Here is a 24,232-nt window from a genome sequence, read left to right on the forward strand (position 1 = left end):
CATTTTAAAGCAATTTGTTTCTAGACGAACCAGGTATTTGCTTGTGTTGCGATTTTATCCTGAAGGTTTAGGAAGGTTCCCTTTGTTCAGGATAAGCTATTGTTTCAGATCAAAATGGTTTGGTGCCACATTTGTTCTTGGAACAGTGATAAAGGTCAATAGCCTAAATGATATGCAACTGTATTTCAGCAAATCAAATATTATTGTAGCTGATAGTTAAGTATTAATCGAAGATACCAGCCTAAGATAATGAGGGGCTAATTTTGGGTATCTTTAAAGATAGCAGACTATTAGCTCTGATGAAGATAATGGTCATGATGACAATGACGTCAGTGGTGGTGGTGATTAGTAAGGAACAGATGCACTTGTAAGATTTCCAAAACACTTTTGCACTCTGCAGCTTAAGTTGCAAGATGAAGGCAGTGGTTTCTGTGCTGGAGGCAAAGAGATCAGGGTGATGCAAACAGCATAACAAAGCAAGCCCTGCCCCTTGTCTACATGCAGTGCAACATTGTGCATTGGCTGAAAGGAATGCAACTTGGAGGATGGTACTGTATGCCAGCCCTCATTCTTCTGAGGAAAGCAGGGAGGACCTGCAGACCCCATTGGAAGAATGGAACAAAATGTCATGTGACAGTCCTGAATGTGACATAGCAACGCTGACATGATAACTATCTTGTCCAAATTTAACATTGGCAGGTTTTGATTGAGAGTGAACAGATGAGAAAGGAAGCTGATGACTCAGGTCCACTTACCGAATTAGAGCACTGGAAACGAATGTCTGCCAAATTTAATTTTATTATTGAGCAGATTAAAGGACAACCTTGCAAATCTGTCATAAATGTTCTCAACGTTTCACGTTCCAAAATTATAAAGGTAATTTTTAGTTGTTGGGTTGTTGGGTTTTTTTTAAAAAAATGAGGTTTTAATGATTTATACAGTCTGTTTCAATATATCCCCATTCCTTTTTTAAGATAATATAAACTCCATGAAAATCTGTGGTAAAAGGCAATGCCTAACCAACCTTGGCTGATCTCAACAAGTTAAAACAAGTTGGATCTGCCTTAAACTTGGATGGGAAGCTACTAGAAAGTCACACTAGGCTACCTTGGGAAGTAAAAAGAACAAATGCACAATTAAAAAACATGTTCATATTTCTGCCAGGAAAATTACATGCAGTCATCAGGTATTAAGCTTGTACCTCTTTAATTTCATAAACACCTTATCATATGTTTGGAGGATTACACTTTTTCCATTTAGTTTAATTAATTCAGAACTAAAATTCTACATTTGCCTGGTGTAGCTCTAATTGCTAACGTGCACATATTAGAATTGAGACAGTCTCATAAGCATACATTTAAGAGGAAGTAAGTATGTCTTTGCTTTAATTTAATCAATTAAAATGCTTATATCAGTCCAATGGTATGACATAGTAATTATGATCCAGATCAGGGGTGTCAAACTCGCAACATCACGTGACGTGTCGTGACGTATCGTGACTTTGCCGGCAATGGGGTGGGCGCGGTTTCGGCATGACACATCCGGCCCACGGGCCGGCAGTTGTGACACCCCTGATCCAGATGACCAAGCAGGTAAGGAGGAAATATGATTCTTACGTTAAAGTTATTTTGTAAGTTAAGGACAGAGGGCAGTACTTTCAAGGTTAAATAAAATATGGGAGGAAGAGATCCAAAGCTGGCCCCTCAAATACATAGAGTGCAAGACTGAGTGGCTGCTAGTTGAATAGCTTGTAATTCTCCACAATAAAGCTACTTAATCTTTCTGCTTGGAAATGTGGAGGAGGGAGAGTTAAATGGACGTAGTATTTGGTACAAAGCCTCAACTCTTCAAAAGTTGGGGTTAAATTCATTGCCTTGTGGTCTCTGTGTGTGTGTGCTAGTGCTTAGATGTAACACAGCTATTTATCTTAAGGGCTAGAACTGCATTTGATGGCAATATGATTTGGTTGACTTTGATATTACTGCCATTATATGGGGCAATTGATTTATTCTAATTTAACATTCAGAAAATTGAGGCTAATTGACAGCAATTTTACTCAGACATGGGTATTAGTGTTTTTGGGAAATCCCAAGTCCAACTTTTGATGGCTGAATTAAAACAGCTTTTAGAGCCTAGAGGTTTGGAGAGACAGCCAATGGGTTGCCACTGCTCTCAGCAGACAATAATATAAGCAGATGCCCTTCCATTTTTTTATTCCCTTTCTACAATACTTGAATTAACTGCACAGTACTGCATGAGTGCATTGTAATACCACTTCCCCAGTATGGAAGTGTTCCCCTTCAATCTACATAAGTGCATTAGTAGAGCATGGCAATGTCCTAATATATTGTTATGCTGCCTTAGCACTCAGAACAACTTGCAAGTCAGCAAGTCTGTCATGGCACCTACCTAATGCCTCACCCCTGATATAGACCTGACCCTGGTGGCCTACAGGAAAAATACTAAAACTTTTCCCCAAGGTACTAGTGTCAGTATGTGTATAGAACTGACCTGGGATGACTGAACGGAAGATGTAAGTTTTGTGGGGCTTCACCTTTGTTTATGGTTTTAAAAGTTTTCATACTGCTCTCTGTCTTTTCTGGTAGATGGGAAGCGATATAAATTTATTTAATAAGTAAACAATATAGTCTTGCTGCATATACAGTATAATCCCTAGTCTCACAGTGAGTGCAGTCATTGGTGGTAAAATTAAACCGTTTTCTTTAAATAATTTATTAATAAAATGTAGTTATCAAGAATTTGAATCTGTAGGCTTTTAAACATATTTATTTATTCATGTATTTATTTATTTATTCCAAGTATACGTAGATAGAATTAATAACATTTCTACTACATGAATTCTGCACATTTTATTTCAGTGTTTTAAAAGTTCAACATTTTGTTTTTACTCTAGCTGTGGCGAGAACTGGATGCCAGAATTACAGATACAGCCAATGAATCCAAGGATAATGTTAGATATTTATACACACTTGAAAAAGTTTGTCAGCCACTCTATAATTATGACTTAGTGAGTAAATTTTGAAGAAGTCTGCATACAGTTTTGTGTATATTGTGTACTTATATTTTCTATTAAAGTATATGCAATAAAATAAATGGCTTTAAAATGTATATCATAAGCAGAAGATTCTAAATCTAACTACCGTATATTCTATATATGGTGCAGTGGTATTCTTGTGTCTTAAAATACCTGACTTTTATGGACAATTAATTAATGGCTATTAACTAATGATGTAAGTCATAGATTTAAATTAATTGTCAAGACAGGGTTGTAGATAGGAATCTAAGATTAGAAAGAAATAATCCATTCACATGAAATACAGCAGAAGATATTTGATAGAAAATAATTTATGTTACTTCTTAATAAGTTATGTTTTATTATTTTTATGGGTCTATTGTAAATTGTCTTAATCATTCTTGGAATAGAAAAGTGATTCCAAAATGAAGAATTACTTTTTTAAAAAACTGCTTGTTGGGTGCAAAGAAAATGGGGGGAGGAACCACACCCAGAAATTTGCCTTTTAAGTGCAACGAACAAACTCTTCACTCGTTTTAGGCATTAGGAATTTAGATTTCTTCTGAAAACAGCCGTATCCCTCTTGCACTCATTGTCAGTCCCACCTGGTAGTTTGAAGTATGCCATCTTTCACTCTGAATTTTATAAAATATTTTTCTTAGGTTTCCATGGCCCACGGAATACAGAATTTGATTAATGCTATAAGAATGATTCATAGTGTTTCCAGATATTATAATACTTCTGAAAAAATGACATCTCTCTTTATCAAAGTAAGTGCTTTTAATTAGTGAACTGGAGAGTGCTCTGATAGGAATTGTTGTGCAGAGGTCTCCTTGTGCTACCAAGAAGTTGCACAGACAAGGAAGGGTATTGAGAGCAGTAAAAGATCACAGTAACCACAAGATACACTGAGTCTTCTTACCGGTCCAGAGGTCAATACACAGTTCTACAGGTTTATCACAGTAGTAAACCAACAGTACAGCAAAACAGAGCAAAAACAGTAATAGTAGAGAGCAGTGAATTCAGAGAGAGAGAAGCTACGTTCCTAGCTCCCTCTTATGGCCATGAGAACACTTACACACCCATTTGCCAATTAACATCTTAAAGTCACAACATCATGGTTTATATATTTTCAACCCAATATGTAGGCTATCATCATATGTCTAACGTGCTCTGTACATAAATGTGCAAGCCTCAGTGTTGACTATTGTTTTCTGATGTATACACTATATTTTAATGTTTTACATCTGGTAAGCGGGCTTTCTAACCAAATGGTCATGCCCCCATCTAACTAACAGAAATGACCTTGGTTCCCACAGGACAGTAAAATGTTTAAGCTAGTAGAAATCCTCCACACCCCTCCCATTTTTGTGGCAACCTAGAGCGAGCAAAATGGCTGCAGCCAGGTTCGTTGTAGAGTTGACACTATTGCTATATGAATTGATCAATAGCTTCTAACATTCTTAAACTGAAAAGCTAAACTATAGAAGGGATGGCTGGCAAATATCTTCTGATAAGAGAAAGTTTGTTAGCGCTAATTGGCATCTGATTTGCCTCTTCATGAATGCCAAAAAACCTTTTTCCTCATTAACATCTTAAATTTTACACCCTTCTGATGTCAGACCTCATTTAAATGGACATACATGTAACATGTTTGACTACATGTAACTAATTTCCTGTGCAAAAGGGAGGTTACTTTGATCTTGTCCAATCAACTTTCCTCCTGCATTTTCTTTGATGTGTTAGCTATAAAATGGAATGCAAGCTAAGGATTTGGGTTCCCTCTTTGAATGAGAAGAATCCTTTTTATCAGAATAAAATAAACTGAATAAAATGATCCTCTTGTCTCGGTTTGTCTCATTGGACAATATGCATACTGAGGCATGAGCCTAAAAGCCATATTTGGCCTTCAGCACTCAGCTATTTCTCAAAACTACAGATATAATCAGCAGCCCCAAATGGTTGGAGATCCCTAATTTCACATGTGTATTCACAGAGTATATTTAGTTGTGGAACAATTAAATGCAAGGAAGATGTGGTGTCACAGTACAGAACATGCATCTTTGTTTAATGTCATCAAAGGTGGAATCTAGTTCAGATGTAAGCGTATAAGTTTGACTTTTAAAGCTTTCAAGGACCCTCTTTTCTTTAGGATTCATATCATAAAATAATCTTTAAAGATGTGATTTTACTGTAAATTATCTAGTTTTTGTGATAATCTCAGGCATAACACAGTGGTTTAAGAATTGTCTTAGATTGTAGTCTGATGCAAGCTTGTTTTCATTATAGTATCTTGAAAGAAAAGAGAAAAAAAAGCAAAAAAGGCATACAATACCAAGGCACTTGTAGGAATAGTATCTTTTAAATTCTGAATTGTTCCTCCCCGCTCCAAGAACTGACAATTAGATTCCTTTTGGTTTGTCATTAGATGAGCAGTTGCTGTGAAACTTCAGGCGTTCATTTTTTACTGTTAATGGGAGAGCACATCTAAATAACTAGCTGTATACAAGGTTGTGGAAATGTTCAAAATGCTGAACTTTGATGTAAAAGACAATGTATGTTTTTTTCTTTTTTAAATATACAATAGGTTACAAATCAGATGGTCACAGCATGTAAAGCATATATCACTGATGGAGGATTTAGCCGTGTATGGGAACAGGATACTCCAACAGTAATTCAGAAAATTAAGGTATGTTTGTAATGCCTTATATATTTTCTATGGTATTGTTTCTGCTCCCTACTGAATCTCTATAATGGGATTGTTATGATGTATAACTGCTATAAAACAAGATTTTGGTTTTCATGTTAGCTAACTTATTATCATGAACTCTCATTAGTGTTATTAGCAAAATTCATACAAAGTCATAATTTACCTGATTGTTTATTAAAAAACAATTCCAATGTGGAGTTTTCTGCTTAATTAGGTCTCTGGAGATTTACCCCAGCATTGCACCGCATAGTCTTTATGCTTGAAAAGTAAAAGAAATCAATTTTGAATTATTAGAAAATAGTGAGCATCTTGTCAATATTTTCCCTTAATTAGCAAGAAATTATTAGCAATAAGTATAGGAACCTTATTATGTAGGCTAAAAAATTATCTTCAAAAGCTTCTGCTTGCTCCTATGATCTAAAACAGATTTAGATTTCTTCATATTTCAGTTAACAGCATTAAACCATGCAACATATTAATTATGAAGATACAGATCTAAAATCGAGTTCTAATTGGAAAAGTTCTTTCTAAAAGTTCTATAAATGGTCGGCTTTTTTCCTACAGTAAATTATATGTATGCATTTGTTGTTTGTTGTTGTTAGTTGCGAAGTTGTGTCCGACCCATCGCGACCCATGGACAATGTTCCTCCAGGCCTTCCTGTCCTCTACCATCTTCTGGAGTCCATTTAGGCTCACGCCTACTGCTTCAGTGACTCCATCCAGCCACCTTATTCTCTGGTCCCCTTCTTCTCTTGCCCTCAACCTTTCCCAGCATTAGGCTCTTCTCCAGTGAGTCCTTCCTTCTCATTAGGTGCCCAAAGTATTTGAGTTTCAACTTCAGGATCTGGCCTTCTAAAGAGCAGTCAGGGTTGATCTCCTCTAGGACTGACCGGTTTGATCGCCTTGCAGTCCAAGGGATTCGCAGGAGTCTTCTCTAGCACCATAGTTCAAAGGCTTCAATTCTTTGGCGCTCAGCCTTTCTTATGGTCCAACTTTCACAGTCATACATTGCAACTGGGAAGACCATAGCCTTGACTATACACACTTTTGTTGGCAGGGTGATGTCCCTGCTTTTTAGTGTGCTGTCTAGGTTTGCCATGGCTTTCCTCCCCAGCAGCAAGCGTCTTTTAATTTTTTGGCTGCAGTCCCCATCTGCGGTGATCTTGGAGCTCAGGAAAATAAAATCTGTCACTACTTCCATTTCTTCCCCATCTATTTGCCAGGAATTGAGAGGGCTGGATGCCATGATCTTGGTTTTCTTAATGTTTAGTTTCAACCCAACTTTTGCACTCTCCTTCTTCACTTGCAACAAGAGGCTCTTTAGTTCCTCTTCACTTTCTGCCATTAGAGTGGTATCATCTGCATATCTTAGGTTGTTGATATTTCTCCCGGCAATCTTAATTCCAACTTTTGATTCATCTAGCTCTGCCTTTCTCATGATGTGCTCTGCATATAAGTTAAACAGGCAGGGTGACAGTATACAGCCTTGCCAGATTCCTTTCCCAATTTTGAACCAGTCAGCAGTTCCGTGTCCAGTTCTCACTGTTGCTTCTTGACCCGCATATAGGTTTCTCAAGAGGCAAATAAGATGGTCTGGTACTCCCATCTCTTTAAGAACTTGCCACAGTTTGTTGTGATCCACACAATCAAAGGCTTTAGCATAGTCAATGAAGCAGAAGTAGATATTTTTCTGGAACTCTCTAGCTTTCTCCATGATCCAGCATATGTTGGCAATTTGATCTCTAGTTCCTCTGCCTCTTCGAAATCCTGCCTGTACTTCTGGTAGTTCTCGATCCACATACTGCTAGAGTCTAGCTTGTAGGATTTTAAGCATAACTTTACTAGCATGTGAAATGTGTGCAATGGTGCGATAGTTCAAACATTCTTTGGCACTGCCTTTCTTTGGAATTGGAATGTAAACTGATCTTTTCCAATCCTGTGGCCACTGTTGAGTTTTCCAAATTTGCTGGCAAATTGAGTGTAGCACTTTTACTGCATTGTCTTTTAAGATTTTGAATAGCTCAGCTGGAATACTGTCACCTCCACTAGCTTTGTTGTTGCTCAGCTTTCCTAAGGCCCATTTCACGTCACATTCTAGGATGTCTGGCTCGAGGTCAGTGCCCACCTCAGCGTGGTTATCAGGGACATTAAGCTCATTCTTGTATAGTTCTTCTGTATAATTTTGCCACCTCTTCTTAATCTCTTCTGCCTCTGTTATGTCCCTGCCATTTTGGTCCTTTATCATGCCCATTTTTGCATGAAACGTTCCCTTCGTCTCTCCACTTTTCTTGAAGAGATCTCTGGTCCTCCCTATTCTATTGTTTTCTTCTATATCTTTGCACTGTTCATTTAAGAAGGCATTCCTGTCTCTTCTAGCTATTCTCTGGAATTCTGCATTCAATTGGGTGTATCTTTCTTTTTCTCCCTTGCCTTTCGCTTCCCTCCTGTCCTCAGCTATTTGCAAAGCTTCCTCAGACAGCCATTTTGCTTTCTTGTATTTCTTTTTCTTTGGGATGGTTTTAGTTGCTACTTCTTGTACAATGTTGTGAACCTCTGTCCATAGTTGTTCAGGCACTCTGTCTATCAGATCTAATTCCTTAAATCTATTTGTCACCTCTACTGTATATTCAACAGGGATATGATTTAATTCATACCTGAATGGCCTAGTACCTTGATTCATGGATCTTACATTCCAGGTTCCTATGGAGAAAAAATCTTTACAGCATCGGACTTTCCTTTCACCACCAGATACATCCACAGCTGAGCGTCCTTTCAGCTTTGGCCCAGTCGCTTCATTCTTTCTGGCGCTACTAGTACTAGCCCTCTGCTCTTCCCCAGTAGCATATTGGACGCTTTCCGACCTGAGGGGCTCATCTTCCAATGTCATATCTTTTTTTCCTTTTGGTACTGTCCATAGGGTTTTCATGGCAAAGATACTGGAGTGGGTTGCCATTTCCTTCTCCAGTGGATCACGTTTTGTCAGAACTCTCTGCTATGACCTGTCCGTCTTGGTTGGCCCTGCACGGCATAGCTCATAGCTTCATTGAATTACGCAAGCCCCTTCGCCACAACAAGGTAGTAATCCATGAAGGGGATGTATGCATTTGTTGTGACTCAGGGCCAGCCTGTGGGTCCGACAGCCGGCTCTGATGTATCGGATGACTCTGAGGGGGAGGAGGGAAATGAACCGGCTGATGATGGTTTGGAGGAGGGAAACGAACTGGCTGATGATGGTTTGGAGGCTTTGCAGAGTCCTCAGCCGGGGACCTCTTCTCAGCTGCGTGAGCCCGAGAGTGCGGAGGAAGATGACCCACAGCTGGCCCTGTTCAAGGACGCCCGACGCAGGAGGCAGTCAAGCAGGAACAAACAAAGAAAGGCTGCAGGACTCCTCGGGAGGAGGCACAGGGAGACCACGCCCTGAGCTCTCTATAAAAGGAGTGTTTGGGGAGGGGCTGGTTGCTGAAAGCAACTTTTCCGCTTGAGAAGACAAGCTCTAGTGTTTTTGTTAACTGCGTAATTAAATCTTGGCAGAAGCCTTTTAGCCTTGGACGCTTTCCAGTCTCTTCTTTTTGAATAGGGGTTGCGAGAAGAGGGCTGGTTCAGAACAGTTTGCTTTCAGCCACCCACCCCTTATTACTTCGATGGAGCAGCTTCTTGCCGAGAATGCCCAGCTCAACCAGCAACTCACCTTGCTGGCCACTCAGGTGGCACAACTGCAGGCTCAGGTACATGCTGCCCCCCCACCCAGGAGGAAATGTCAGATAGCTATGCCGGATAAATTTGCTGGTAAACCAGAACTGTTTCCTGCCTTCCTGGGACAATGCCAGCTTTATATCAGCGTGAGAGCAGCTGATTTCCCCACTGACCGAGATAAGGTGGGATTCGTGTTGAGCCTTCTGTCGGGAGATGCAGCTCGTTGGGGCACGCCTCTGTTGGCACAGCCTAGCCCTTTGTTGGATAACTTTGGGGGGTTTTGTGACCATATGCGCCTCATGTACGAGGACCCGATTAAGGCGCAGACTGCCACCCGACGCCTGAAAGCTTTGAGGCAGGGTCAGCGCCCTCTACAGGCCTATATCAGCGATTTCCGGCTGCTTAGCCAGGATTCCGCCTGGAATGAGGCTGCGCTCGTGGATGCCTTTCAGGATGGCTTGTCAGAGGAGATGTTGGATGAGCTGGCCCGCGTGGACATTCCCTCAGACCTGAATGGGCTGATCCATCTTTGTCTGCGGATCGATGCCCGGCTGCAGCAGCGTAAGAGTCGCCGTGCCACCCCACAGACCCCTGCCGCCCCTGTTGTGCGTGAGCCCCCAGTCCAGAGGGAGGAGCCAATGGAGCTGGGTGCCGCCAGGTCCCGTCTATCGGTGACGGAAATGGACAGACGACGATCGGAGGGGTTGTGTTTTTACTGTGGGGACCCTGGACATTTGGCTGCTTTTTGCCCGAAGAAGCGTCAGCGGGCGTCAGTGACCAAGCCGGCCCTGAGAAAGTCCCCTGCTTTGCTGTCGGGAAACGGCCCGAGCCCGATCTAGACGGTGTGAAAGATCGGGCGAACCACAACGGCCACGCCGAGCGACGCCGTTCCGACGGTGCCTGTGAACCTCCACGGCATTTGATTTTGGAGGCACGACTGATCCTTCCTGGCAAGCCAGAGGGAATTCCGGTCCATGCCTTAATTGACTCTGGGGCTACCACTAACTTTATGGATTCGGCCTTTGTGGCCAAATGGGCTGTTCCCCAGTGTCCAGTGGATCCGCCCATGCTTGTGGAGACCATCGATGGTCGAGTGCTCCTGTCCGGGCCTATTACGGCCGCCACGCAACCCGTGTGTATGGCTATCAGTACCCATGTGGAGGCCATTCAGTTCTACGTCACTTCGGAACTGCACTTCCCCGTGGTCTTGGGACTGGCGTGGCTCCGGGCGCATGATCCACAGATCTATTGGTCTCAGAACTTGGTCACCTTCCCAAGTTTGCAGTGCGTGGACCACACCCGCCATATCTGTGCCGGCCAGGTGGAGGGTTCCCCAGGGGTTTCCTTGCCTCCCGAACTGTCCGACTTTGCTGACGTGTTCAGTGAGTCAGAGGCGGACCAATTACCCCCGCACAGGCCCTACGACTGCTCCATTGACCTAGTCCCTGATGCGCCTCTCCCAGTGGGGCATTTGTACTCCATGTCGGAGCCCGAGTTGGCTGCATTGCGGGACTTCCTGACAAAGAACTTGGCTCGTGGTTTCATCCGGCCCTCGTCCTCGCCAGTGTCTGCGCCCGTGCTCTTCGTCAAAAAGAAGTCGGGCGAGTTACGACTTTGCTGTGACTACCGGAAACTCAATGCCATCACGGTGCGTAACCGCTACCCGCTGCCCCTCATCCCCGAGCTCTTGGACCGACTCCGGGAGGCTAAGATCTTCACGAAACTGGACCTGCGTGGAGCTTACAACCTCGTCAGGGTTCGGCCGGGTGATGAGTGGAAGACGGCGTTTGGTACTCGCTATGGACATTTCGAGTACACGGTGATGCCGTTTGGCCTGACCAACGCCCCCGCTGTGTTTCAGCATTTTATGAACGACATCTTTCGGGATCTGTTGGACCAGTTTGTTGTGATTTACCTGGACGACATCCTGATTTACTCCCCGTCGCGTGAAGCGCATCATCAGCATCTCCGTCAGGTCCTGCAGCGCCTCCGGAAACATCGGCTGTTTGCCAAGTTGGAGAAGTGCCAGTTCTACCAGGTGACCATTGATTTCTTGGGCCACCGCATTTCTCCTGAGGGCATCGCCATGGAACTGAGTAAAGTTGAGTCGTTGCAGAGTTGGCAACCCCCGCGTCGCGTGAAGGATGTTCAGCGACTTCTTGGATTTGCCAACTACTATCGGACATTCATCCCTGGCTTTGCTGCCTTGACAGCCCCCCTCACCCGGCTCCTGCAGAAGAAGACTCGGTTCCAGTGGAACGCCCCCGAACAACAGGCGTTCCAAGCTTTGAAGGACGCCTTCATGAAGGAGCCCATCTTGAAGCATCCTGACCCGCAACGGCCGTTTGTCGTGGAGGCGGACGCCTCCGACATTGCCATTGGGGCCGTGTTACTCCAGGCAGCGACGCCCAACGGTACCCTTTTCCCTTGCGCGTATCACTCTCGGAAATTGAACCCCTCGGAGCGCAACTATACCATCTGGGAGAAGGAGCTGCTGGCCATCAAGGCAGCGTTCGAGGCTTGGAGGCATCATCTGGAGGGGGCGCGGCATCAGATCGAGGTCCGGACGGACCACAAGAATCTGGAAAGCCTGCAGACCGCTCGGAATTTGAACCAACGCCAGATCCGGTGGTCCCTCTTCTTTGCGAGGTTTGACTTCCGGGTGCGGTACATACCAAGCGGGCACAACCAGAGAGCGGATGCTCTGTCCAGGAAGCCCGAGTACACCCGAGTGGAAGACAAGCTTCCGCCCAGGACAGTGATCCCCGTCGAGTCTTTTGCTGCGGTGCGGGAGCCGGTGGATATACGGGCTCGGATCCGGGAGGCGCAGCAGCAGGAGGCGTGGGTGGCTCAGCGGAAGGAAGAGGTGGGGCCAGATTCGCCTTGGTCGGTCACGGATGGACTCCTGTATTATCGTGACCGGCTCTATGTTCCAGGAGGGCCACTCAGGGGACTCGTCCTCAGCCAATGTCATGATAACCCGGCTGCGGGGCATTTTGGCCTGTTCAAGACTCTGAACCTGGTCTCCCGTACCTTCTGGTGGCCCCGAGTCCGACACGATGTCCAGTCTTATGTCACCTCCTGCGTCCCATGCAGGCAGGCCAAGTCAGCGACAGGGGCCCCGCCTGGTTTACTGCAGCCTTTGCCAACGCCCAAGAGACCCTGGGGGGCTGTGTCCATGGACTTTCTGACGGATCTACCCCCATCCTCCGGCTTCACGACAGTGTTTGTGGTGGTGGACATGTTGACCAAGATGGCGCACTTCATCCCCTGTCGCGGCTTACCGTCAGCTTGCGCCACTAGTCGCATGTTCATCCAACAGGTGTTCCGGCTGCACGGCCTTCCCGATAGAGTCGTCTCCGATATGGGGGCCCAGTTTACAGCCCGCTTCTGGCAGGAGTTGATGCGGGCGTTGGACATTAAGGTTTGCCTCTCATCCGCGCATCATCCTCAGACCGACGGGGGTACCGAGAAGGTCATCGGCATCTTAGAGCAGTATCTGCGCTGCTACGTTAACCTGCAGCAGGACAATTGGGTGGACTATTTGGCCATAGCCGAGTTTGCCTTTAACAACTCGCAGCACACCTCCACGCAGATGACACCGTTCTTGGCCAACGTGGGTTATCACCCCCGGTTTTTCCCCCTTTCTCCCGTGGACTCACCGGAGCCGGCAGCGAACGAATTCATGGCGGAGTTACAGGCAATCCATCGGTTGGTGCGACGGCAGCTGGAGAAGGCCAAGGCCGACTACAAGAGGTTCGCCGATCGGTCGAGAAGGGATACGCCTCCACTATCGGTGGGGGATCGGGTCTGGCTGTCCACCAGGAACCTGCCATCCACTCGGCCGGCGAGGAAGCTGGACCACCGTTACCTTGGACCGTTCCCAGTCGAGGCCGTCATCAACCCGGTCGCCTATCGTTTAACTCTGCCACGTTCCCTGCGCGTGCACCCCGTCTTCCATCGGTCCTTGCTGGTCCCCGAACAACCGGCCTGTCCACTTCGCCAGGCGGAACCTCCACCATCAGGAACTCGTGATGGAGGCAGCACCCCCGAGTACGAGGTCGCCAGCATCAGGGATTCCCGCTGGCTGAAAGGTCGCTTCCAGTACCTGATCGAGTGGAAAGGGTACGGGCCGGAGGACTTCACATGGGAAGACGCGACCGCCGTTCATGCCCCTGCATTGGTGACTGCTTTTCACGAACAGTTTCCATCCCGACCGCATCCGGATCGGCAGACCCGGGGGAAGGGCCCTGCGGTGCGGGATAGTGTTGTGACTCAGGGCCAGCCTGTGGGTCCGACAGCCGGCTCTGATGTATCGGATGACTCTGAGGGGGAGGAGGGAAACGAACCGGCTGATGATAGTTTGGAGGAGGGAAACGAACCGGCTGATGATGGTTTGGAGGCTTTGCAGAGTCCTCAGCCGGGGACCTCTTCTCAGCTGCGTGAGCCCGAGAGTGCGGAGGAAGATGACCCACAGCTGGCCCTGTTCAAGGACGCCCGACGCAGGAGGCAGTCAAGCAGGAACAAACAAAGAAAGGCTGCAGGACTCCTCGGGAGGAGGCACAGGGAGACCACGCCCTGAGCTCTCTATAAAAGGAGTGTTTGGGGAGGGGCTGGTTGCTGAAAGCAACTTTTCCGCTTGAGAAGACAAGCTCTAGTGTTTTTGTTAACTGCGTAATTAAATCTTGGCAGAAGCCTTTTAGCCTTGGACGCTTTCCAGTCTCTTCTTTTTGAATAGGGGTTGCGAGAAGAGGGCTGGTTCAGAACAGCATTAGATTTGTTGAATTTTTATCCACTCTAATCATAAGTCTTATGCCTCTAAGTAATCTTACTAATTATACTGATAGTAATTGCTACATATTTTTTTTTTACATTTTAGGACTGTATTTTTTTGTTTAAAGAATATCAGAAAAGTTTTCATAAAACAAGAAAACAAATTTTGGAAACTTCAGGGGAGAAGACATTTGAAGTATCTGAGATGTACATTTTTGGCAAATTTGAAGCTTTCTGTAAAAGGCTAGAAAAAGTAAGTACTCTTTAGAAAATGTCAGTCTTTTGCCTAACCTGTCCCTAATTCTCATTGTGGCTTCAGATGTAACATTTCAGACTGATATAAAGTTTAATGACTGAAAAATATTGCCTTTAAATATGTTATGCTACAGCAGAAAGCAATGTAATAGCATCCTAGTTTATTTCAAGCAAGGGCTTAGTGCAGGGTGTCAAACTGCCAGCCCACGGGCCAATTGCATCATGGGGAGGCCGTGCCCACCAGCAATGGCAATGCAAAAAAGTCATAATACGTTGCAACAAGTCACATGATGCGGCGAGTTTGACACCCGTGGCTTAGTGCAACAACTGACAGTAATACAAACAGGTACTAGAGATAGACAACAACAGTCAGATTTAGTTTGGGCCTAGTTGGTGATTCAGCTAAATTCAACTCAGCCTGAAATAAAGTCTTTCAGAGTTGCAATTTAGTAATCCAATGTGTGAATAAATGTCTTAGAATGGAAATGGAAGGATTTCAGGAAAAGAATGAGAAAGTCTTAATAAGAATTGATTAAGAAAATGAAAACTGGTAGGAAGAAAAATAAGGAGTTAATAAGGCCAAAAAAGAAATAACTTGTCCCATCACTGCCACTATCAAAGACAAGCTTTTTCACACACGACTCTTTACTTAAGAAACCATTAAAAAAGGTAAAGGTTCCCCCGCACATGCGTGCTAGTCGTTTCCGACTCTAGGGGCCGGTGCTCATCTCCGTTTCAAAGCCGAAGAGCCAGCGCTTGTCCGAGATCGTCTCCGTGGTCATGTGGCCGGCATGACTAGACGCCAAAGGCGCACGGGCAGACAATAAAGCAAAATGTGAGACTGAATAAACTTCATCAAACCCTTCCTTACCTCTGGACAGTTGAGAAGGTCTCCTTTGTCTCAAGGAGCACAGAATATATTTGTAGTGTTTGGTTTTTTAGAATTTGACTAAATTCAGTGAATGTTATAAGTTGGGTACCAAACAAACCTGTCAGCCTGTTATGAGCTGTCCAGAGTTGCTTAGATGCAATGGGTGACCATACAAAACAGGTTAAGAATAAAGATAAGAATAACTTTGAAAAGGTGTCTTAAGATAAAATATGACAATAGTTGTCAATCATAGATTACTTTAATCAGTTCAGCTTTATATTTTCTAATTGTTGTAAATGAAAAACAAAGATGAAGATTTTTTTCCCCAGAATTTTTTTTTAAATATAAAGTCATCTTAGGTGTACAATATTAACAGTATAGTAATGGATGAGGTTTTTGTCTGATATTTGATGGTTTTGTGCAAGACTTTTCATTTCAGAAAAATATTTAATTTAATTTAATTTATTAATATTTCTATACCGCCCTTCTCCCGAAGGACTCAGGGCGGTGTACAGGGCAAGAATAAAACACAGAGATTTACAAAAGATAAAAGATAATTAAATACATGCCCAATTAAAAATACAGTAATACATAATAAAAAAAACCCCAATAAAAATAGTAAAAAACCCCACCAATCCCCCCTCAGGCCAGGCCGGCTTGCTCAAACAAGTATGTTTTCAGATCGCGGCGAAAGGAGCGAAGATCGGGCGCCGTCCGGAGCTCAACCGGTAACTGGTTCCATAGCTCCGGGGCGCCCACAGAGAAGGATCTCCCCCTGGGGGTCACCAGTCGACATTCTCTGACCGGTGGCACCCTGAGGAGGCCCTCTCTGTGGGAACGCACAGGGCGGAGGGAAGTAGACGCCGGCAGCAGGTGTTCCCTAAGGTACTCCGGACCCCTGCCATGAAGGGCTTTAAACACCATTACTAGCACCTTGAATCTCACCCGGAAGACAACTGGTAACCAATGCAGCTCACGGAGCAGAGGTGTATAACGTTAAAAGAAATCATAGTTAATACATGAAAGAACAACTTTTCTGATTTTAGATAACCGAGATGATAACGATTGTTCAGACTTTCTCTGCACTGAATATGTGTACCATTGAAGGAATTGATATTATGGCAATTAAATTCAAAAATATCTACCAAAGTGTTCAAAAGAAGAAATATGATATCCTTGACCCACGGAAAACAGAATTTGATGTAGACTTTGCAGATTTCATGACAAAAATTGAAAATTTAGAGGTAGGTCACATGTATCTCAATTCAACTAAAATATAAAAAATATTATTAATTCACATTAGGACAGGTTGTGAAGTTGTGGTTTCCTTAATTAGCCTGATGATCTGTACTTGAAGAGAAATGGAGCGGGGGTAATGCTAATGGAATTGGATTTGGGAGCACTGCTTAGCAGTGATTCCATTCCTACCTCTAGATGGCATTTTCTGGGGACTACTGCTGCACAACGAGAAGCTAGACTGTGTGGTCCTTCCAGATTCCATTACGTTGCCTCTGATGCTTTTCAATATATACACAAAACCATTGGGACAGATAGTCAAGAATTGGCAGCAAAATATTAACATATTAACAGACTCTTACGTCCATTTCTCCACGCCAACAGCAATGGCATGAATCCCTTGAATGTTTTCTTAAGGACAATTGGATTAAAGAAAAATCTCACTCTATATGTCTTTCTATCTCAGTTATTTCTTCTTCTAAGCCCCATCCAAGCCCCTATCTCCATCTTGTCATAGGACATTCACGGTATATGTTCAGCCCCAGCTGTTTCTTGAGCAGACCCTATCAGCAATGACTATAGGAATATGTCTGATATAAGATTGTCCATCCTGTGTATTCCCACCCAGTGAGTGGGAAATTCTTCCATAAGTTGTAGCATACTGTTTTGCTGCAGTGTCTTCTTCTGCAATTTTTCCAAACTTCAACATTTTGAAGTTTGGTGATGAGTACACAGTATTCCAACTTCGTAAAAAGCCATTAAAGGTAAAGGTAAAGGTTCCCCCGCACATGCGTGCTAGTCGTTTCCGACTCTAGGGGCTGGTGCTCATCTCCGTTTCAAAGCCGAAGAGCCAGCGCTTGTCCGAGGACGTCTCCGTGGTCATGTGGCTGGCATGACTAGACGCCAAAGGCACACGGAACGCTGTTACCTTCCCACCGTAGTGGTCCCTATTTTTCTACTTGCATTTTTACGTGCTTTCGAACTGCTAATTTTATATTTAGTTTCTTTTTGTATGATTCCCAGGTCCCTTCTACTAGAGTGAGTGGGGTGGGCCAATCCAAACTAAACTGTTTCTCAGAGAAATTAAAGCTTAATGAAGAGAAGCATATAAAATGCAATTAAAGATAAAACTCCCAAATTTGATAAGCTGTCTATGTGGGCTTTTCAGTAAGCTTGAAGTGTTTTTGCTAAGTGAATAAATTTATTTTATTTTACTTTATACATATGGCTACCCATTTCAGAATTGTGGCTGGCTCACAATTAGCAAGATGATTCCCCAGATAACTTGAACCCATACCATAAAAGGCTTTAATAGTAATAAGCAACATATTGAATTGGCCTCAGAAGCAGATCAGCAATCAGTGCAGCCTATTTAACAGTGATGTTACATGTGCCTCCAAAACAGTTTGCATCACTGCATTCTGAACCAATTGTAACTTTCAAACACTTCTAGGATAGCCCCATGAAGAGCATATTTAAGTAATCCAAATAAGAGGTGACCAGAGCATCAGTAACTGAGCCCTATGATCCAAAAATGGTGCAACTGGTGCACAACACAAAGTTTTGCAAAGGTCTTCTAGCCATAGTTGCCACCTGCTCTTTGATCAGGAGTTGTGAGTCCAGGAGAACCCACAAGTTGCATAGAAGTCTGTCTGGGGTAGTGCAACTCCACCCATTAAAGATGATAAACCTCTGGAACCTGAGGTACCACACACATCCATAGCCAGGATTCAACTGTCCCGCAAACAGACCCTTACAGTTTCTAGGCACCACAAAGGGCAGTCATGGCATCACTTTTATCATCTGGGATGCAGATATAGAGTTGAGTATTATTGGCATATTGATGATAGCTTGGCCCATGGTGACAGATGTTTTCACCCAGTGTAGATGTTAAAAAGGAACAAAGAGAATATTAAGCCTGTAGCACCCCATAGAAGAGCGGCATAGGTAGGACCTCTCACTGTCTATCAATACCAATGGAGACTGGCCTTGGAGAAAGGAACCAAACTAGTGCAAGACTATGCTGCCCAGTCCAAAGCCCCCAGTTGACCCCAAAAGATACCATGGTTGTTGGTATTAAAAGCCACTACCTCCATCCTGCTCTCAACAGAGATTGACAGGTGCAACTAATGCTCTTTCTGTCCCATAGCCAGCCTAAAAGCTGACTGAAAGTGCTCCAGATAATCTGTTTCATCCAGTACCTTTAGAGCTGCAACACAATCACTTTTTTCACCACCTTCCCCAAAAAGGAAGGTGAGAGACTGGCTGGAGGCTTCTAGGCAAGTGAAGTTTCTTAAAGGCGGGTAGTATGGCCTAGAAATGGAAATTCTTACCACCTCTATTTACCTCAAGTTGTTCTTTCCTCAAACTATGACTCTAAGTGCAGAAATATATTCTATTCTTATTCTGTGTTTGTATTCCTCTCTTGGAAGGAATGTTGATTTCTGAATTACTAATATTCAGTTTTGTTTCCTTTTCTGTTAGGTCCAAATACAGACATTTATGGGTGCTTGTTTCGTAAAAATCTTATCGTCACAGCATGCTCTCCAGTTGCTTCAGAGGTACAGCAAATATTTTAAATTAGCAAGTATTTGGGACAAGAGTTAAGTTATGTTCATTTGAAAGATAAAAGGCAGGTGCTGTCTCTTTTCACAGTTGATCTAGGAAAGGCAGCCACGTGTTATTCTGTTTCCCATTTTCTTTGTAGGTGGATAGCATAACAGACTATATCCCTCCAGCTAATGCAAGTTAGATAATTATATGCAGTAGAAAAATACTAAGCCAAAAGCAAAAGTTAAGTTTGTTTTTTGATCAGGTATTCTTTGGTCTTTAATGTTCTTCAGCTTCTTTTCTTCCATTTGTTCTGTTTTCCTAAACCTCTGATACTTTTTGAACTACCACCACAACTGCTATGTGTATTTTTAAAGAACACGGAAGAGGTACCATACATTAGCTGCAAAAATTGAAATAATTACACAAAACTCTCTTTGTCTTTAAAGGTTGTCTAGATGCTTGTAGTTCATAACTGATAGTCCTCCATAAATATGATTAGCTTAGCTAATAAAGTGACAAGTTTCCTTTGAAAAGAACAATCTTTATTAAATGCCCCTTATGAAACTATTATAAAAAATGGATGCTGTAACAACTGTCTTTATCAATGAAATGTAATGGGGCCTTTGAAGGTTTTACTACAACAAATTAATACAATTGATCTTCTGAAAGCGTAGTTTTTAGTATTTTTATAGCCTATGTTGTACCATTTGAAATAAGAAACCTTTATTTCAGTTTGATTATATTAACAGTATCATATTCCATACATTTCTGTATTTGAATATGAACTCCATAGATTTCAGAAATTGAACATGCCATGTCTTCAGAATGAAATTGGGTATACAGTTGGGCGTATTCTTCAGCACTATGTTGCAGAACTTGAAGCAACTAAGAAGGTATTTAGTATGTGTTTCTATTGAACAGAATCTGTCAATTTGAACAGATTTACTTGTTGGAAAAATCAGTTTTAAGTGATAATTTTGTGGAACTTACTTTTACTCCATACAAATTTTAATAAGTCGTGGGATTGTTATACATATATGTTTTTAACTTTATTAAATATGAATAGTCTATGCACAATCAAAATGGTAGACTTGCTTTTAAAATTTTAAACTACATTGCACATAGCTTTTAAAAAGGCACTATACAGTAGTTTTCACTTAACAATGGTATTGACATTGGAATTTCTGTTGCTAAGCAGTACAGTCAAAAAGTATGTCAGACGAATGCACCACTTACCAAAAAAAATCTGACGTTTCCAGTTGTCATCGTTAAGTGAATCATCATGGGTCATTAAACAAGGATGTCATATGGTTGCCATTTTTGATTACCTATTGATTTCCCCACTGACTTTGTTTGTCAGAAGCTGGCAAAGAAAATTGCAAGTGGCAGTCACATGATCTTAGAAATGTTGTGATGATTGTAAGCACAAAGACCAATTATAACTACCACTCATTCAGCACCATTGTAAGTTTGAACAGTCACTGAACGAGTGTTCATTAAACAAGGACCACCTGTAGATGTTTTGGCTATTTGTGCAGTTATTCAAAGACAAAAATAATTAAAAGGATAATGATCATCTAATTTGCTTTCACAGACTTCATTTCTAGTAACGAGATCTAACATTGCAAATTCAATAGAACAGGCAGAGAAACAATGAAATGTCAATAATGTACATTGTGTATATTAGAGATTTAATTTCATATTGCCTACTCTGGAGATGCTGGTATGCCAATTGGGTTGATTAGCATTAATCAGAAAAACAACTGGAAAGGAAAACAAACAGAATGTTAATATACTTTCAAAGCTATCCATAATGTGGAAACAGGGAGTGGAGGTGACTTTCCATTCTCATAATTATTAGCAAGTGAATTAACTCTTAATATATAATGTTTTACTTGCAACCTTGCCTTCCTCTCCTTTTTTTCCCCTTTCTGAACTTGTAGTAGCTCAACTATTAATGGCATTCTCATTTGACACTTGACTTTGTTTTATCATAGCTTTATCAGGTACAAAAGGATAATCCTATCCTGGCTCGAAACATGCCACCAGTAGCAGGAAAGATACTATGGGTGAGACAACTCTTCAGGCGTATAAGTGAGCCAATCAACTATTTTTATGTAAGTTTGTCATCACCACCTATTTGTAAATAACAAGGTTGACACACAATTTTCAAAATATATTTCATCGTCCAGTGAGGAGAATACTGCTTGTTATTATTTTGTTTCACCAGATCTTCACAGTCTTCCCATTAGTGTGGCTATGAGTTTGAGTAAAATGATTTAGAATAGCCTATAGAGGGCAGTGTTTAATTGCTTTGAAAGCAATATCCCTGTTTTCTAGTTTCCACTCAGTTTTGACAGAACCATATTAACCATGGTCTTTAAGCTTTAGTGACTAGAAAACTCCAATAAAATGATCTAGGCGTATGGTTTTGTCTCCCTTGTGATTCATTTTTGTCAGGCATCTCTTCAGACAGACAAGCCCAACTGATTTGATGTTTAGGACAGTGCTAGACATTGTTAGAAATGCTGCATTATTAATGGCAATGGTTGTTTTTGTCCCAAATTAGTTCTCATTAAAAATTGATTGCATGAGGAAATAGGCATTTCAGATAGGAAGGACAGCTATTCTCACATAGATCTGGATTATTTTTCTTTTTATACTGGGGTAATAAATTGCATTGATTATGCAACAGAATATTGCAGAATATCTTCACCCCTTAATAAGAGCTTCTTTTCAGACTTCCTGCTTGCTAGGTAGTCATGTCTTCTTTGACAGATGTAATAAAGAAGCTCTAATGAACCAGCTTGTTTACTTCCCTAATCCAGCAAGCTCCCTATTTTCTGCAGTTTTTAAAAAACATGTTTCAAAGCAAGGAAGGGAGGAACAATTCTGAATGACTCTGCAGTATCCATCTCTTATTATTCTTTAATTGTGTTGAACAGCTGCCATCCCACAATGCAGCTATTAGTCTTACAAAATTAGCTCTGATTGACAACCGTGGAATTTCCCCCCCCCTCTTAATATTAGCTTGGAAAGAATTTTAATTCATTGTGATTCTGGCTAAGAAGCAAAAGCTTGAACTTTCTCTTCTTATTCTATGATTGTGCTGAAGATGATCCTTTGCCATCATTTTGTATTATATAAATTCCCCATGGAATTATATATTTCAAAGGGACCTCATAGGCCACTGAGTCCCAACCTGCTATGCAATGCTATGCAATGAACAAATGCAACCGGCTATGCAATGAACAAATCCAAATTAAAGCAACTCTAACAGATGGTTATTCCATCCCTGCTTTGCATACCCAACAATGGGAAGTGCCCCCTCTTTTTCCTAGATAAACTAATGGGAGACCACAAGGTCTCCTTAAACTGATAAAAGCAATCCAGGTTCTTGATTTGTCTCTTATTAACCAGCTCAATATTTACTGTATATTGGGTCTGAGGTCTCAAAAGACCTGGACAAGTGTAAATTTTTTAAAGTGCAAATTGGATTACCGATACAGCATAAATTTCACTGTGTGTCCTTAAACATTCCTCCTGGAACCACTTTTACCCATTAAAAATGTGTATGCGTCTCACTGTTAGGTACTTATTTGATTTTATGACCAGATATTTAAGTTGTGATGCTGTCTGTTGAACAAATGGTGTGAATTACTGTCATATGTAAAATATTGAAAGATTTTTCAAATGCAAACCTTGCAAACCTTACAAGTAAATTTTGAGAGATGGATATTCTGAATGTCCTCTTTAGTAAAAGTAGAAGTATTTTATTCACCTACTTTTTAAATATGTAGCTCTTTCATTATCATTATTTTAACAGAAAAACTCAGACATCTTAGCAAGTGTGGAAGGAAAAGCAGTTGTTCGATTATATAATAAAATTTCCTATGTATTGGTGGAGTTTGAGGTACTTTATCACACAGCATGGATGAAAGAGATTTCACAGTTAGAGTATGGTAAGCTATTTAATCCATTGCAAACTCTATTGAATAATACCATTACTCTGTCCGATTACTTTGGGGAAGTGTCTCTAATTACAATATTTGACTTTAGCATTGCAGGTTACACTATTGGTACGTCATCCTGAAACTGGAAAGCTACTGGTAAATTTTGACCCTAAAATTTTAGAGATTGTTCGAGAAACAAAATGTATGATAAAAATGGGTCTAGAAGTACCAGAGCAGGCAAAGAGGATAGTCAAAATTGAAGGAGAAGTAAAAGCAAACAAATTATGCTTGGAGGTAGGTAAAGAAGTGTGTTGATTTTTCAAATAACACTTATCTTTATGGAAAGTATACATTAAGGAGATTTTATGACACAAGCTGGGAATATGTTAACCCACAAGAAGAAAATAAGGAGAAAAGTCAAAAAGGGGCAAGGTATATTTCAATTACAGATTACAGTTTGCTGGGGTAGGTGTGTATTGTCAGGAAAGAGAAGCAATCTCATTTAACTGACTTAATTGTGAAATGTGTATCTATAAAAATGTCAAAATAGCTTAGCAATAATGCTCATGCATGAATGCAGAGTTCAGGGCAGGACCGTTAGAATGCTTGAAGTATAAAATAAAAAGAGGCAGAGATGTCAGGATTATTGCTGGGGAAGAGGTCATTAAACTAGTGGAGAGAAGTATATCCATAGATTCATTTGTCTGTTTGTCTGAGGTATTGCTTTATTATAAATATTGTATGAATCCATCTTCTGCATATATGACTTACATTGCAATACATCTATATCAGCAGATCTATACTATTATCCGAATTAAATTCACTGTAATCCATTCCTATATTTTGGAATTTCAAAAGGCTTAACTATAAGTGAGTTATCCTAAGTCATGTTTGTGTCACTGTAACTTCTGTGAATTGTGAATGTCATCAGATAGTACTGTTTTTGAGATCACATGTCATCTGCTGAAACTGTCACAACATTTCGTGATTATTTGATGATAATTCTTGCTTTATTCTGCACAAAACAAAAATGATTATTAATAAAAAGGAAAGATCATTCTCATTTACATTTGACATTTGTTGCTCATTTGCCATTATGTAATAACAGATTCTTTAAGAGGGAAAAATAAAAGTGCCTCAAATACAGTAACTTC

The 24,232-nt window shown here is 41.9% G+C and overlaps 1 protein-coding gene and 1 long non-coding RNA gene across 2 annotated transcripts in view; one reads left to right on the forward strand and one right to left on the reverse strand.

Annotated features, from left to right (window-relative positions):
* The window catches only part of DNAH8 (dynein axonemal heavy chain 8), a 143,423-nt gene that overhangs the window by 4,307 nt on the left and 114,884 nt on the right, over nucleotides 1-24,232 (forward strand). Inside the window, exons 4-14 of the mRNA XM_081315187.1 lie at nucleotides 700-876; nucleotides 2,915-3,028; nucleotides 3,697-3,804; nucleotides 5,622-5,723; nucleotides 14,317-14,463; nucleotides 16,383-16,580; nucleotides 19,057-19,133; nucleotides 19,919-20,018; nucleotides 21,123-21,242; nucleotides 22,952-23,087; nucleotides 23,185-23,372. Of these exons, the coding sequence (XP_081171313.1) occupies nucleotides 700-876; nucleotides 2,915-3,028; nucleotides 3,697-3,804; nucleotides 5,622-5,723; nucleotides 14,317-14,463; nucleotides 16,383-16,580; nucleotides 19,057-19,133; nucleotides 19,919-20,018; nucleotides 21,123-21,242; nucleotides 22,952-23,087; nucleotides 23,185-23,372 (1,467 nt within the window). The remainder of the gene's footprint in view (nucleotides 1-699; nucleotides 877-2,914; nucleotides 3,029-3,696; nucleotides 3,805-5,621; nucleotides 5,724-14,316; nucleotides 14,464-16,382; nucleotides 16,581-19,056; nucleotides 19,134-19,918; nucleotides 20,019-21,122; nucleotides 21,243-22,951; nucleotides 23,088-23,184; nucleotides 23,373-24,232) is intronic.
* The window catches only part of LOC308660687, a 43,357-nt gene continuing 42,732 nt past the window's right edge, over nucleotides 23,608-24,232 (reverse strand). The window contains exon 6 of the long non-coding RNA XR_014024788.1: nucleotides 23,608-24,093. This is a non-coding gene — a long non-coding RNA (uncharacterized lncRNA). The remainder of the gene's footprint in view (nucleotides 24,094-24,232) is intronic.

The sequence above is a fragment of the Vipera berus genome, assembly GCF_964194415.1.
Source record: "Vipera berus genome assembly, chromosome: 1".
NCBI lineage: Eukaryota > Metazoa > Chordata > Lepidosauria > Squamata > Viperidae > Vipera > Vipera berus.